We start from the raw sequence: 14,314 nt of genomic DNA, 5'->3' as shown, positions 1-14,314 counted from the left end.
CCTCTGGCTCTTCAGTGTCATTAGAACAAGATACCTTCACCTTCAAGACATGAATGTTGCCTCACCAAGAGTAAAAGCTTGTAAGTATGGTTTCATATTTTCTTTATTGATAACGTGCATTAAACAGGCACCTGTTTGTCTATGGACCTTAACTTTGGAAAAAGGTTAATGAAATGTCCACAAAAACAGCTGCTACATCATTTAATATCAAATACTATTTATATCTCACATGATCAAAGTTTGGATTAAAAAAAAGTTTACAGATAATAAATAAAACACAATGTCTGCCATTTTGCTTATCCAAAAAAATGTTATATCCAGATTTTTTGAAACGTGGTTGTCCTCTGATACAGAGTCATGTCAGCCATGAGGCGTTCACTGCATTCATGTGCAATTTGATGGCAACTCATCAGTGTGTCAGTCCTGATCTACTCTTCGGTTGCACAGACCTGAGGGATCATCTCCGGGTCCATCAGCGCGAGCTCTCGCACCTCCTCCAATAGTGAGTACAGATTTGGTGTTTTGCTCTGGCAGAACTTTCGCTCCTCTCTGGAGAGTTTGGGGCCACGGGCCGCCTTCTCCTGTGCCTGCTGAGACGCTTCCTCAGCCAGACGCACCACTTCCTGCACCAGCTGGCAGCGGCCCTCAGAGCGCGGCTGCTGGGCCTCAGTGCTGCGGTACGGCTTGTTGCTGATGACCTCCAGGTTTAAACGGTCTGCGTGGCAGTGTGATGAGTAGACAGAAATGCGGACCTGTGGAAGATGACAATGAAGGCATGACTCTTTCCAGACCATTAGCACAGTCGTGAAAATGCAAATGTTGAAAACCCCGACATATTGGTGAGCACTCAAAGGTAGCATGATCCTCTGTCCTGGACAGCACTACCTGACCGTACTGTTATAACTGATTTTTGGAGAAATTACAGACAATGATAATCCACTGCTACAAGTTAAACCAACTCACCAGGAGAAATAATCGGCGGCATATTTGTCAGATTATAAAATTAATTCAACACTTGATCAGTAACAGCCTGTGTGGTAATCGGCCTGCTCTGCTCTCTTACAGTAATGTGGTTGAAAAGTCTGAAGGTGGACGTGTTGCAGGCAGACGTGGTGCTGATGTGGTCCGGGTATCGTCGCACCGAACCACTCTGCCACTCACAGCTGCCGTCCTGTCCGAACGTCACCACCTGTCCCTCACGGTTCTTCAGATACACCGGCCCTTTCACACCGTACCTGAGGAGAACACAGGTGATGTCAACGTGTGGGTTTAATGTTTGTCATTGTCAATGCCTGTTATTTTGCATTTCACTGCAGAAAAGGGCAGGAATTATTCAGTGATTATGGGTATTAAATGGATAGTCCAGGGTTTTAAAGTGTGGTTGTATGAAATACTGAGACATACGCACTTAACTAAAGGCTCACCCCATAAAATCCACTCCTGCTTAAGTTTACAGTATCTTCAGAACATACTTTAGTGAGTGGAAACTAAATTACATATCACTTTTGAGAATCGCTCACTCCCTGCTGCAAAGTCCATAGAGAAAAAAACCTTGCATTTTACAGGAGTTGTTGATCCACAGCTGCCTCATCAGTAAGTTTAATTGTGTTACTTTGGGGTTTGAAATCCTTTATTCAGAATTACCTAAGTGACACAAACTTACCAAACAGGGCAGCAGTAGACCAACAGCTGTGAAAGCTGTGACCTCAGTGACACAGGAGTGGGAGATCAGTGATGTTATGTGGTGCTCGCGTGACCAGACTTACTCCGAGACAAACACCAACACGCCATCGTCTCTGATGGAGTAGATGACGGCATCGGCAAGGCAGCGCAGGTCAGTCTGCGGGTCTCTGTCTTTAAAGAAGAGACACTGAAACAACTCCGTGGACAACTTCTGTGCTCGCTTTGCTGCCTGCAGAGGTCAAGCAGAAGTCAAAGGTCAGACAGTGCTCCCACTAGTACTTTCACGTGATAAGGACGTGAACGACAGAAAAAGCACTCACCCTGTTCTTGCTGTTGATGTGCCGACTCATTTCTTCCAACTCTTTGTTGCTAGCCAGCCCTTTACCAGGGGCCCCTTCCCCTTCCGCAGCGATGGCTGCGGTAAGAAGTCGGTGAACGACGATGTCCGCGTAGCGTCGAATGGGTGAGGTAAAGTGCGTGTAGCGGTCCAGAGCCAAACCTATGAAAACAGACATGTTTTGGTTTTTTAAGTCATCTAACTAACATGTATTTAGCTCTTAGAGCAGCACTAGTCATAGTTGAGTTGTTTTTCAATGGATTTTCTGCATTGATTAAATATGTACCATAATGATAGAACTGATCCAGGGACTGAGAACCAGTGGAGAAGTACAGAGCCTCTGACATGGCCTGGGTGGTCATCATCCTCAGCAGCCTGTTCACCAGCGGGTCCTCTGGGTCCACAGCTCGGTCCAGAGAGTTGGCTAAAGCCTTGTTGGTTCTGAAAAAACAGAATTAACTGATCAAATATTGAATCTGTAGATGTTCAACAGCAACAGAGTGAAATAAACAGGAGGGTAAAATCACTCACATTGTGTCGATGGTGAATCCTCTGGCCCTGGCACTCTCCAACAGCTGGCTGAAGAACTCCTGCCGTGGTGGTGGGTGATGCCTCAGCAGAGCCTGATGAGGAAAGGTCTCCTGGATCTTGCGCGCCACCCAGTGGTTGGCGTAAATCATGCACTCAGCCACGGTCTCATGGACCTCCAGGGGCTGACGAGGAACCAACGCTGTGATGTTCTTCTCCTCGTCCAGTTGAGCACGCACCTGAGAGGAGGCAGAGAAATACACGTGTAGGATGATTCGGAGAACTTTTCTACACTGCTGATTTAATGAGATAGTTTTTTTTGTTTTTCAAAGAAAATGTTTGGAATTAAAAAGGCCAAAAGGTTCACATTAAAAGGTCCTATATGTAATATTGGAGCACCATCATGCATATTCTAGCCAGTTTATGAGAAAAACATTATGTCTGTATGAAACAGGAGGAGAAAGGATACATTTCAGATCATTCAGACCTCCATCTCAGAAACACCATGTTCTACTAAGTAGAACATACACTGGTACTGAAAATAAATTCAGTCTACCTGAGAAGAAACCTGAGAGAGGTACAACAGCAGAAACAAGCATACCTCCACCCCCTCTAGCTCCAGCGCTCCCCCTTGATCCCTCTGTGCTCGCAGTTGTCTGGCGATGTGTGTGAGTGTTTCCAGAGCTTGAGTGAGCTCCGCCAGCCGATCGTCCTTCCTCTCTGAGCCGAGCCGGGCCAGTTCAGGAACCTCTGCCTGCTCTCCGTTCAGGAGTGCCTGGGCCAGCTCATAGTGCAGCTGGTAGGAGGAGCGGATGATCGTGCGACCGTACCACACCTGGTTCACCGCGAGGGTGTGCGCGTCAAGCTCCCACATCACACTCATCGCGTACCTGGATTTGAGGTTTGAACAAAGACACTTTTTTTTGTGATGCATTTTCACTTTGACTAAAAAACCTTTGAAAAAGACACGCAACATTCACTGACCTGTCGACTCCTCCCAGCAGCGAGCAGAGGTCTCCACTGAGAACAGCAGGCAGCATGTCGTACCTGCGGTCGGCCAGATAGTACGTTGTTGCCCTGAGGATGAATAAAAAAAAACAAAGTGTTTACTTAAAAGGTACATTGTGTAGAAATGTATTGTATTAAGCTATGTCATCAGAGATTGTGGTAGTACAGCCAGTTAATTAAACATTTTTGTTTGTGTTTTGGCCTGTTGTGCCACCTACCACCAACCACCAGGTAATGAAGGTGTGGACAGGTTAGCAATTGAGCTTCAGCCAGATCTCCCTCTCTTTGTATGCTTTTTCTCTGGATATTTAATATATATATAAAACGTATTTACAGTCATGAGCATGATGTTATGACATCAGCTCGTGGACTACAGGTGTCGATGCAGGTGTAAACCAGGTAGTTTTTCACCTGGTGCGTGCTTCCAGGTCTGTGATCGAGCCCTCCTTCACAAAGTGGGTGACATCAGCAATGTGAACCCCGAGCTCAAGCGTCTTCCCACCAGCGAGGCTGCGCACTGACAACGTGTCGTCTACGTCCTCGCAGCCCTTTGGGTCGATGCTGAAGATCAGGTGACTCTCCCTCAGGTCCCGCCGCGCCGCCACCTGGGCAGGATCCACTTTCCATGGCTTTTCAGGAGAATTGACTGGCATCTCTCTCAACTGAGGACACACAGACACAGTCACAAAAACAGACAGTTGTGCACTACCAGAGCTACAGAGAGGGACAAATCTCAAATATCTAGTTTGAAAAAGCAAGATGGAACTGGACAAAACACTAAACAAGCTTCAGAATGAGAGTTCATTAAGCAGTGGGTGACGTCAAAGTTGGCACTGGCACAAAAATGGTTGGAAGTCAGTCACCTGTGCATCTGAGAAAGGAGGAACATGGATGGAGTTCTCGATGAGTATGGTCTGGACCTCGGTCTCTAACTCTCCAGCCCGACCCAGAACCCGCACACTGTGGCCATTGGGATAGAGAGATGAGCTTTCCCATGAGTCAATGCGCACTACCACTCTGTGGTCCTGGGTAATTAAGACATAAAGGAATTTACATGACAAATCGTGTGTTTGTGTATGTGATTGAGTGATTTAGGTAAAGCCCACCTGCAGAGCGTCTGCCTGCTGCGTGCTGATGCGGATCTTTGGGATGCGATAGTCCCAGGGCACAGCCAGGATACGCTGGGAGTTTCTGCTCTGGGACTGAGGCCCCTCCCTGGGAGGAAAAGTCACAACATAGTCCCTCCAGTTCCTCTGCAGGATTCCCACAACACGGCCTGAAACATTTAATGGTCACAAATCAGTAACAACACTAGTTAAAGACTTAGTTAGATCGCTCTCTTGATGCTCAGACATGAAGGCTCTCACCTGTGGGCAGTGGTTTACTCTCGTCCTCTCCACTCTTCTCTGCCCCCTGACCCTCTGACAGAGCTGTGACTTTCCCCCTCCACTCGCTCTTTGGCAACAGCTCCATCACGACCACGTCGCCATGCACAGCTCGGTTACGACTCTTATCGCCGTGCACCAACACGCGACAACCAATATCTGGGGTGGACGACAGAGAGAGAGGGAGATTATTATTATTATTATTTTTTTTTTAAATGGGTCATCTTGTAAAAATGTTTTTGATGGGGTCCAACAAAACAAAGAACAACAAATAATCAATAGACACAGAACACTAAAATAGAAACAAATACATCCTCTATACATTGATAAATAGATCCCAATGTGGCAATTAACAGATTTTACCAGGCAAATGTTATGATTAAATATCATAAATATACTACAAACTCTAAATGTATGAAAATGAATGACAGAGGAAGTCCTACACAAACCTGAGCTCTTGTTAGAAAAACCCTCCATCATGACGAAAGCTTCAGTCTGTGCTCGGTGCTTGCTGACATTCAAAGTACCCTGAGAACAAAGATGAGAGGAAATTCTGAATTTAGGAACTCTCCTCAAAGCGCGATGCTTCACTGCCTCGATATCTACAGTAAGTCCCACAACTTCAGAGCAGGAAACATTTTGAGAACACGTAAAACATCACTTTCTTTCTTTTCCCATTGAATTTACACCAGAGAAACTAACTTGTACCTGAATGTACCGTCCAGACTTGATTCCTGCCTCTAAGACTTCTGGTGGGAGATGCTCACCATACTCTCCCTCCTTGCCCTCACTCTCTTTTTCTTGTAGCACCTGAGAAACGGAGGCGTACAACTCGTGGGCTGCTTGCAGGTCCGGCCAGAAGTTCTGCAAATAATCCTGTCAAAGAAGATGGATAACCTTGGCTCAGATGAAACGAAATCTAAAAAAAAAAGGTACCGTATGAATGCTATGTAACTGGAGTGGCTGAGCAGAGATGTGTCACGTACCCGGACGGTGATGACGTAGACTCCAGAGCTGAGGCTGCTGTACTGATCCACAGCTTCCTGGTCGTCTGTTATCATCACAATGTCCATCATTCCTGCCAGGTGGTTATAGTACCACACTGCTGCAGAGTACACACACCTACACATACACAAAAGGATACACAACATTAGTGTTTTGAATAATCAAAACAAGCTCTCTGATGTTCCTTTGCTCAGTACAACAAAGAAATCCTAGTAAGTTAATCATTTTGGTTTTATGGACAAAACAAGACATGCTAAGCCATAATGGCGGTAATGGTGAAACTGTGGGCTCTGACCTCGTCTGCCACTTCTCCTGGCTCTCGCCCTTCTCTCGTGGACAGAAGGAGTACTGCTGAAACTCATTGGCAAACAGAACACAGTCATGGCGAGGTTCTTTCAGCAGGTTTCGCAAACGGTTAGACTGTCTGAACAGAAACACAAATGGAAACAAGAAAACACAGTGATTAGAACAAAACACAGACCCCATTCTCAAAATTGTAGTTGAATTTTTGTCAACACTAAAGGCCTTTGCACACAAGCAGGGTTTTTTGTTTGTGTGATTTATTAATGTAGGATTGTTTGTTTCTTTTTAGGAAATTTGTACTATCCGTGCAAGCTTTCACATCACTGTTTATTATTCTCCAAAGTATACACAATGTTGTGCTGTGTCAACAAAGGCCTGAAAGTAGTATAGAAAACTGCAGCGCCGTGTGGACGCTAGGTGTAATCACAGCTCCAGTGAGTACTTCTAAAACTATAATATGTTAATATGGATGCAGCCTGACTGCTTGCAGTCATGAAGTGAACTGATTCTCCACAACAGTGCTTACCAAGATGTACATAGGCTGCAGCCCTCTGGTGGGCTTAGGAAGTATTGCATTGCAGATAAGCCTCAGCATGGGCTATAAACATTCTTCAATTTATCAAAATAAAAACAACCAAAAAAATCTTGTTCTTGGAATAATGGAATAATAATCTTAATTAAAAAAAATGTTAAACGTGTTTCCCAATCCTGATTCTCAGGGACCACTGCCCTGCATGTTTTAGATGTTGCCCTGCTACAACACACCTGATTCAAATGAATAGCTTGTTATCAGGCTTTCGCAGAGCCTGATGATAAACTGACCGTTGTCAGGTGTGTTTGGATCAGGGAAACATCTAAAACATACAGGGCAGGGTCCCCTGAGGACCAGGATTGGGAGACAATGAAAAAGTAAAACTTTTTTTTTTTTGGTGTGGGTCATACCGGCGTCCCTTGCTGTGCTGAACAGCCTGGCAGGCGGTCTGCGTGAAGATAATGCCCTGCATTTCTCTGAACTCCAGGATCTCCAGGTAGTCGACCACCACCCCGACATCAGGCACAACATAGTGGGTAAGATCTCCAGGCAACACCTTACCATCTGGGTTTGACGTAAACACATATAAAGAACATTATACATATTTTCCCTCTCTTTTACCTGGTTAGTTCAAGTACATTCACAGACATGTCTGCCTTTATATTGTTTTCTTTGTTGTGTCTGACATGTGTGTAGATTGTAGTACAAGGTGACAGCCTTCACTGCTGTTCACTCACATCACATTACATTTGTGCAAAGGATCAGGTATAGTTGGTTTGAGTGTCTGTGAAGGTTCTCAGTCATCCAGGTCATAGTTCTCTTCTGTGGTTAGCTGTCGGCGACTGGACTTGTTTGGCTTAAATTGAAAAACTTTCACCTCTCATCCGAGTATTTGAGTATTTTGTGATTTGTTATAAGTGTGGTTGTAAACACAGATGCTCACTGTCTGTGTAAACATGGCTGCCAGCAGGGAAACCAGAAAAAAACCTGATTTTTATTCATGCAACAAAAAGCTGTTTCTCTGTGTTATCCATCCATCCATTGTGTCTACTGCTTTGTCCTCGGGGCTGCTGGGCTGCCGATCCTAGCAAACATGGGGCGAAAGGCACGGACTTTCCTGTGCATGTTTTTGGACATGTGGGAGGAAACCGGTGAACCTGGAGAAAACCCCCCCACACACAGAGGAGAACATGCAAGCTCCACACAGAAATGCCCAAACTGGAATGCAAACCAGCAACCTTTCCGCTGTGAGTATCTGTGTGTTATCCTCTGCTATATTATGCAACGCAGCGTGTTCATGGATGTTTTTAAGGAGGACATGAGGACAGTTGGTGTGGCAGCAGAGGGGATAGATAGGGCAAGATGGAGACAGATGAGGGAGAAGCCGAAAGAAATGTGCATCAGTGTGGACTTCAGACTCATCCACAATGTCCCCTGAACTGGTCAAGCCCCCGTTGCTGCTGCTTTGTCTGCTACTGCTGGACGTGCATTAATTACTGCTTCAGTTACAAATTACCACCTGAGCCTTCGGTCAGTGGCAGCTGTGAGCAACTCACTCCTGTGTTTCCTGTTTTGTTGAAGTTTGTGTCACTCAAGATTATCAAAGCCTGGGCCTTCACATACCCACACTAGGGTAACTATTCTTTGTTAAGCACACTAGTTGGGTGTTGTTTTCCAGTGTATTTATTTGGTTACTGATGCAACTTTCTATAAGAAACCAACAAAAAGCTTTGCTTAAACTTCACAATGAAGTTGTCTTTGTTTTTATTTATTGATTTATACAATACCAGTTGCCCAGAGTTCCTCTTCTATTATTAGTATTGCATTCTTTATTACTTTCCCATTTATCATTAAAATTACCTTTTTGATTTTACAGTCATTGGTGTACAATGATTACAGATAAGACACATAATCAATGTAAGGTAATTGGTATTAATTATTAGGGCTGAAACAATTACTCAATTAATTGATTACTAAATTATTCGTCAACTATTTTGATAATCGATCAATTGGTTTGAGTGTTTTTATAAAGAACTAAACAAGTTTTATGATTTTTCAGCTTCTCAAATGTCACTATTTTCTGGTTTGTGGAAATGAATAACTCTGGTTTGCCGACTTTTGTAATAATTTCCAGGTTTGAAAAACCAACATTTTCTGACATTTTATGGACCAAAACTCGATTAATCGAGAAAAGAATCGTTCGTTGCAACCCTAGTATCAATACTGTCATGAATGTATGAGATTGACGTCACAATACATTTATTAGTTATTAAGAGACACTGTAGTCTTCGCACACTCTACATTGTTGTTTTCAAAGTGTTGAGCTGACTGTTGTGGTGTTTTGTGTTGTGACTGTTGTGTTGTGTTCGTACCGTTGGCACATCCCGCCTGACACATGCCGCTATAGCAGGGAACCCGCTCCCTCAGATAATGTTCCCGGACCACACGGACCTTCCGGCCGCGGCAGCTCTTCAGGTGAAGAATCCTCTCCGTCTTAATCATCTTCTCGACCCACAGACGGAGCCGAATGTCGGCCGTGTTTATCACGACGCGGGAAAACACACACCGATAAACAGAACAACCCAACTTCAGGGGAAACGAGAACAGCGCGTTTTGACGTCATGACGCATAACATGACAACGTCCTTTGCTGCGTTCAAGTGCCGTCGGACATTGAGGTATCACGGATGATGTTCGGTAAAACTTCTCGATAACTTCTACAAAACAAGCGAACTACAATAAGCCGCTTATTTTGCCTGCAGTAGAGACTAAAACGGCACTATTATCGTCCTTTCATGTGTTTTGATGCCTGCTGTGATGATCAAAATAGCATCTGTTCAAGGAACGTCCGTCCGTCTGTCTGTCTGTTTACCCGTCTGTTCAACATTGGCAGGTGACTTACTAATACTTTATTTTATCGTGGAAGACCATAGACCACCTTTTTAAACGCGGTCGATTTTCAATGTTTTAAACCTGAGAAAGCACAGACTAGACGTACCCTTGGCGTGTAATCAAATCATTTCAGGGAGGATATTCCATTTGTGATCTCACAGAAACTCACGTGATTTAACGTGACTTCAGACGATAAACACACGGAGGTGGACTGTCGTCGTCGTCAGTTAAAAATTTTTGTGTGAGATGTTTTGTGCTGAGAAACGCAAAAAATCTGGATGAGATCATGGCTGAGTTATGGCTCTAAACAAAAGTATGCAACATCCTTTTCCCGGCAGTTTGGTGCTGCTCACACCTCAATCACTGTGCATTTGTAAATATCAAATATGTTTAATACTTATGATTTGATATCGGGGCGACTGATGCGTACGATGAAAAAATCGCATCTGATAATCCCTCACATTACAGGATCATTTGGCCCGATAATCTGTTAAAATCAGCCTAATATCGGAAGATACCCACGATTGTCGGACGGGCCAGATCAGGAACAAAATCTGGTCAATTATCCCCAAGTGAGTGGCAAACGTAAGGGCACCAGTGTGTGCAGTGCAGTAGATGCAGGTACTGCACTAGTTTATTACAATCCAGTTTATTTCCCCTCTTTTTTTGTTCCTCCCTTGACTCGCCTAACGATGTGTTTATAGCTTTTCTTTTAGCTTCAAATGTCTTTAATAACCACTGGAATGATACGTAAAATCCTGAAAAGGATTTTATAGGCTGCCCTTGTATAGAGTCTATTAAAACCCTTGTATAGGTCATAGGCAGGATACAAAAGTTATTGTCAATGGCAAGAGAAATTACACATTTTAAGTAAGCATAATTAATCAGCATTCCTATCTTATTAAACAGTCTGAAAATTAGTAATTTGGCCACAAATCATACAACCCATGTCAAAGGGTAATAGGTTTTTATTAGGTTGTGACTTAACACTGCACAGGTCCATTCCCATTGGAAATCCAAAGCTTTCATTGCTTGGTATTATCATGCAGTCACACCTTTTAATGTCTTCAGGTTTTAAGACGTCAATAGCATTCATTGACAAAAATCCATCTGCTCCTCTTTCCACAACTTCCCTTTTGAAACGAGTATCCTGTAGTCTGCTTTTCCAGATAGTGCTGCACTGAGTGTTCAGTGAAGGTTGTCTCTTAGGAATGCTGCATGTGAAGGGCTTATTGTCAAAGCACAGGACAGACACTGTTGACAGATTGAACCCAGCCAGAGCAGTTGATATTATTAAAGTCTATAATTAAACCTAAATGTAGTGTGAGAGAAGACATCTATTTTAACATTTGCCCTCTTGAATGTTTTATAGGGCATGTTAATTCAGCTTCATTTTAGAGCCCATAGTTTGTTTTTGCTGAGTTGTATTTCAAAACACTAAGCCATGTTTCAACGTCCATTCTTCCTGCTTGTATAGATCCACTATTGTTATTGGCATGTTTGCCTTTTAAGTCAGTGTCTCATCATGCCATGCAGTACAATCCAAAAACACTATAACTGGCGGCCTGTACAGTGATCATAAACACTTCTCTTACAGTGTTTTAACACAAACAGAGCAGTACAAGACTCATGAAACACTTAAGGATCGTTCAGGTTTTTACAGTGCGGATGTATGAGGTACTGACACATCATTAGTGCTGACGTTGCCATGTGCACCCACAAAACCAGCCTGAAACATGGATATCACTCACTCTTGGTGAAAATGTGACCGCTTGCAGGGACATGCCAAACATGGCAGCAGTAGTCCAGCAGCCCCTGTGTCCTCACATAGTCTCTCTGTAGACTTCTGTGTGGGAGAGTAAGTAGTTTACAAACTTCAGTTTGTAGTTGGGTCTTACAATGAGATGAGGATGCAAACACATCTTAAAACTTTTAATAGGTAACCCTTTTGTTCATTGACTAATTGTTTTTACTTGTATCCCTGATTAGGAAAAAGATAGAGTAATCCTTTTAACTTTGGATTTACCCAAAGATTAGTTAGCTTGAACCCTTACACTTGGCAGCCCTGTGTGTTACCATCTTATCCTTTTGTTGTGTCTCCATATGCATGATTGTAATATTTGATTTTTTGGAATCAGTAAATTTGAGGTGGATGGAATTCACTTTGTGGTGCATGAGAACTTGGTGCCAAATAGCAAAACTGCTGAAATCATAGTCTATAGCTTTACCATGAATAATGCGTCATTCACTTATAGGTAAGTAAGTAAGTAATTGTGCAGGGTTGTGGAATGTGGCTGACCAATTTCTTTGAACAATACATTTTGCAGAAGACTTTTAATTCTGACACGAGATTCATGGTTCTAAAGCAGTAATGGCTGCAACATGCCACTTTTATGGGTGATAGACTAGATCCAGACCTGAGCACTCCTCTGCTTGGACCCTCTGGCCTCCCTCACGCTCTTCAGAGGTTGCTTCTCTCCTCTATGTGAGTCCTGTCTCTTGGATTGCTCCTGTCTACTTTCTCTAACCTCTTCAGGCTTCCTCATGCTGCCACAATTTTCAGCACAAGTCCAGTCCGGCTGGTGACCCACCACAAGATCCAAAGTGGGGAGAGAAGTGGTGCTGGTCACGTCCCTGTAGCCTAAAGAGGATGTTAGCGAAGGGATGTCTGGAGGAAAGGTTTCATATCCTCCCCTTAAACCTGGACAACCTCCCCATGTTTTCCTCTCCCTCAGCTTCACCACCTGTCGGATCTTTTTCCAGCCCAGGTGGTTGAGCTCCAGCAGGTTGAGAAGGATACAGAAAACTCCAACACAAAACATAAAGCACAAGAAAATGGTCTTCTCTGTGGGCCTGGAGACGTAGCAGTCTACTGGCTGACTACAGGGGGCTGAAGTACAAAGGAAATGGACAGGCACCTGGAAGCCAAACAGCTTCCACTGGGCCAGGACAAACCCCACCTCCAGAATAGCACGCAAACACACATGAAAGATGTAACATTTGGACAGAACCCCGCCAGAGACCACATGACCCTCTGCACTCGCTTCTCTGACAGGGCAAGCTTGGGTCTGGCTCAAGGATACTATGTTCTTGGGGTCCCCCCTCTGGAGGCTCTGGCTGGTGATGCCTTCCAGTACATCTGCCAAACTATGACCTAAATGCTTGTGGGAGCGGATGGAGCAGCTGTCCGAGTCACAGCTGCGGTCGTATGCTTCCCGTCCACAATCACGCCCTGCATCTGGGCCTCCCTGCCTTGGAATATCTCCTAGTCCTTGTCCCTGCCTTTGGGTGGTGTTGTTTGGCAGTTTGGATAGGTTATGCCATGTGTAGATGATGAAGCAGAGGGATGGCGTTGAGACGCTGATGATGTGAAACACCCAGAAGCGAGGTTGCGAGATGGGTGCAAATGCGTCATAGCAGACAGTTGAGCATCCTGGCTGCAAGGTGTTGCACACGAACATTTCCTGCTCATCGGTGTACACGTCCTCGGTTGCCACAGCCACAATGAGCAGCCGAAAGATGACCATGACGGTGAGCCACAGGCGACCAATCATGGTGGAGTGCTGGTGGACTGCATCCAGGAGACGTTTGAGCAGGGTCCACTCCGTCATGGTGGCCTGTGGCTGATGGCGGCCTCGAGGAGGGACGAGCTGCCTGGAGAAGAGCAGTCTGCTCTGGACCGATCCACCTCTCCTCCTGAACCTCTGATCTACTGGATTTGCTGAAACCTTAAACCCTCCTGCAAAAGACTTGAACCATATTCCACTGAATATTCTCTACTGTCTGTTCTTCATTTTGATGTAATTTCTAAGCTAATTTATTCTAATTTATTAAATCAGAAGGATCACCGGAGATCAAGTCCCTAGTCTCCCAAGTTGTGGTCAACTTCCCCTGTGTCTGAATGTTGGTTCGTCCTGCCTGGCTGCCTTGAGAGCAGTGGGACCAGTGCGAGAGAGCCTTCCCCTCTTTCACAGATAAGGATGTCCACTTGACATGAGTCACTTGACATGTTCACTTCTTAGGATCCATTTTAAAACCAAGGGACATCATCCTTCCTTTAGCAGAGGACCAGCTGATAATGCCGACTGATAGAACATTCTTCAGCGATTAGTCCTCTGTAAACTAATAGGCTCATCCTTTTTAATGGAGAGGCAGGGTTTAGATAGGAGCTCTAATTCTCACTTACTGCCAGGTCCTGGAAAACACTTGGACAATGTTACACACAAGAAGTAATCGACACTGGGCAAACAAATGATGGCAGTTCAGTCCGGTGTCTTGCGAGGCTTGTTTTGACTGCTCCTCTTTAGCCACTTGCCAGTCTTCTTATCTGTGTTTAAAAAAAGACCCTTGAAAGGTCTACAAGCATCAAATCATCCTGTTCCTCAGATAAAATGCTCAGTGATCCCTGTCCCTACATCAAACAGTCCATGTCTCAGTTTCTCTCTCAACGCTCTGCTCACTGTTTATGACATGAACAGGAACATTTAGCAGAGAAAACGTATGTATTTTAACATGCAAATCATACGACCTCATTAATGATGTACTTGTTGGGTTATCCTATTGCATCTCCTGTGGAGGAATTGTAAGGGTTGTATTCTACATTTTTTTTGTTGCAATTTTGGAAAGCTTATTTTATTGATTT

At 44.3% G+C, this 14,314-nt stretch overlaps 3 protein-coding genes across 8 annotated transcripts in view; 1 reads left to right on the top strand and 2 right to left on the bottom strand.

Annotated features, from left to right (window-relative positions):
- Positions 1-85: 85 nt before the first annotated feature.
- On the bottom strand, positions 86-9,410 carry dis3l (DIS3 like exosome 3'-5' exoribonuclease). Its single transcript, XM_044030710.1, has 18 exons — positions 9,154-9,410; positions 7,192-7,345; positions 6,242-6,370; positions 5,928-6,063; positions 5,650-5,817; positions 5,391-5,469; positions 4,924-5,100; positions 4,663-4,832; positions 4,420-4,581; positions 3,968-4,218; positions 3,533-3,625; positions 3,150-3,438; positions 2,552-2,787; positions 2,307-2,461; positions 2,004-2,182; positions 1,767-1,912; positions 1,064-1,235; positions 86-752 (listed from the first exon to the last, which is right to left on the bottom strand). Exons 1-18 carry the CDS (start codon positions 9,281-9,283, stop codon positions 429-431), a joined length of 3,150 nt encoding a protein of 1,049 aa, XP_043886645.1. The 5' UTR covers positions 9,284-9,410; the 3' UTR covers positions 86-428.
- Positions 7,253-14,314, top strand: part of zgc:158785 (uncharacterized protein LOC791214 homolog) — a 17,020-nt gene continuing 9,958 nt past the window's right edge. For 5 of the 6 annotated variants that reach the window (XM_044030740.1, XM_044030741.1, XM_044030739.1 and 2 more), the window contains exon 1: positions 7,253-7,317. The gene's annotated coding sequence lies outside the window, so the exon portion shown is untranslated. Of the gene's footprint in view, positions 7,318-7,869; positions 8,029-14,314 lie in introns of all 6 variants that reach the window. The other variant, XM_044030738.1, reaches the window with a different exon arrangement.
- gjd6 (gap junction protein delta 6) lies at positions 12,078-13,283 on the bottom strand. Its single transcript, XM_044030834.1, has 2 exons — positions 12,785-13,283; positions 12,078-12,715 (listed from the first exon to the last, which is right to left on the bottom strand). The coding sequence occupies exons 1-2, from the start codon at positions 13,281-13,283 to the stop codon at positions 12,078-12,080; spliced, it is 1,137 nt and encodes a 378-aa protein (XP_043886769.1).

This window comes from Solea senegalensis, linkage group LG7 (genome assembly GCF_019176455.1).
Source record: "Solea senegalensis isolate Sse05_10M linkage group LG7, IFAPA_SoseM_1, whole genome shotgun sequence".
Taxonomy (NCBI): domain Eukaryota; kingdom Metazoa; phylum Chordata; class Actinopteri; order Pleuronectiformes; family Soleidae; genus Solea; species Solea senegalensis.
This window is presented reverse-complemented; position numbering and strand designations above follow the sequence as displayed.

Excerpts from the sequence above, each read along its gene's own strand:
- dis3l (XM_044030710.1), bottom strand. The coding sequence starts at position 9,283 with ATGATTAAGACGGAGAGGATTCTTCACCTGAAGAGCTGCCGCGGCCGG. Across the intron at positions 4,582-4,662 it reads AGCAGGCAGACGCTCTGCAG|GACCACAGAGTGGTAGTGCG; the intron begins GTGGGCTTTACC and ends TTAATTACCCAG. Across the intron at positions 2,788-3,149 it reads TGGAGCTAGAGGGGGTGGAG|GTGCGTGCTCAACTGGACGA; the intron begins GTATGCTTGTTT and ends GCCTCCTCTCAG.
- gjd6 (XM_044030834.1), bottom strand. The coding sequence starts at position 13,283 with ATGACGGAGTGGACCCTGCTCAAACGTCTCCTGGATGCAGTCCACCAG. Across the intron at positions 12,716-12,784 it reads GGAAGGCATCACCAGCCAGA|CGAGTGCAGAGGGTCATGTG; the intron begins GCCTCCAGAGGG and ends CTGTCAGAGAAG.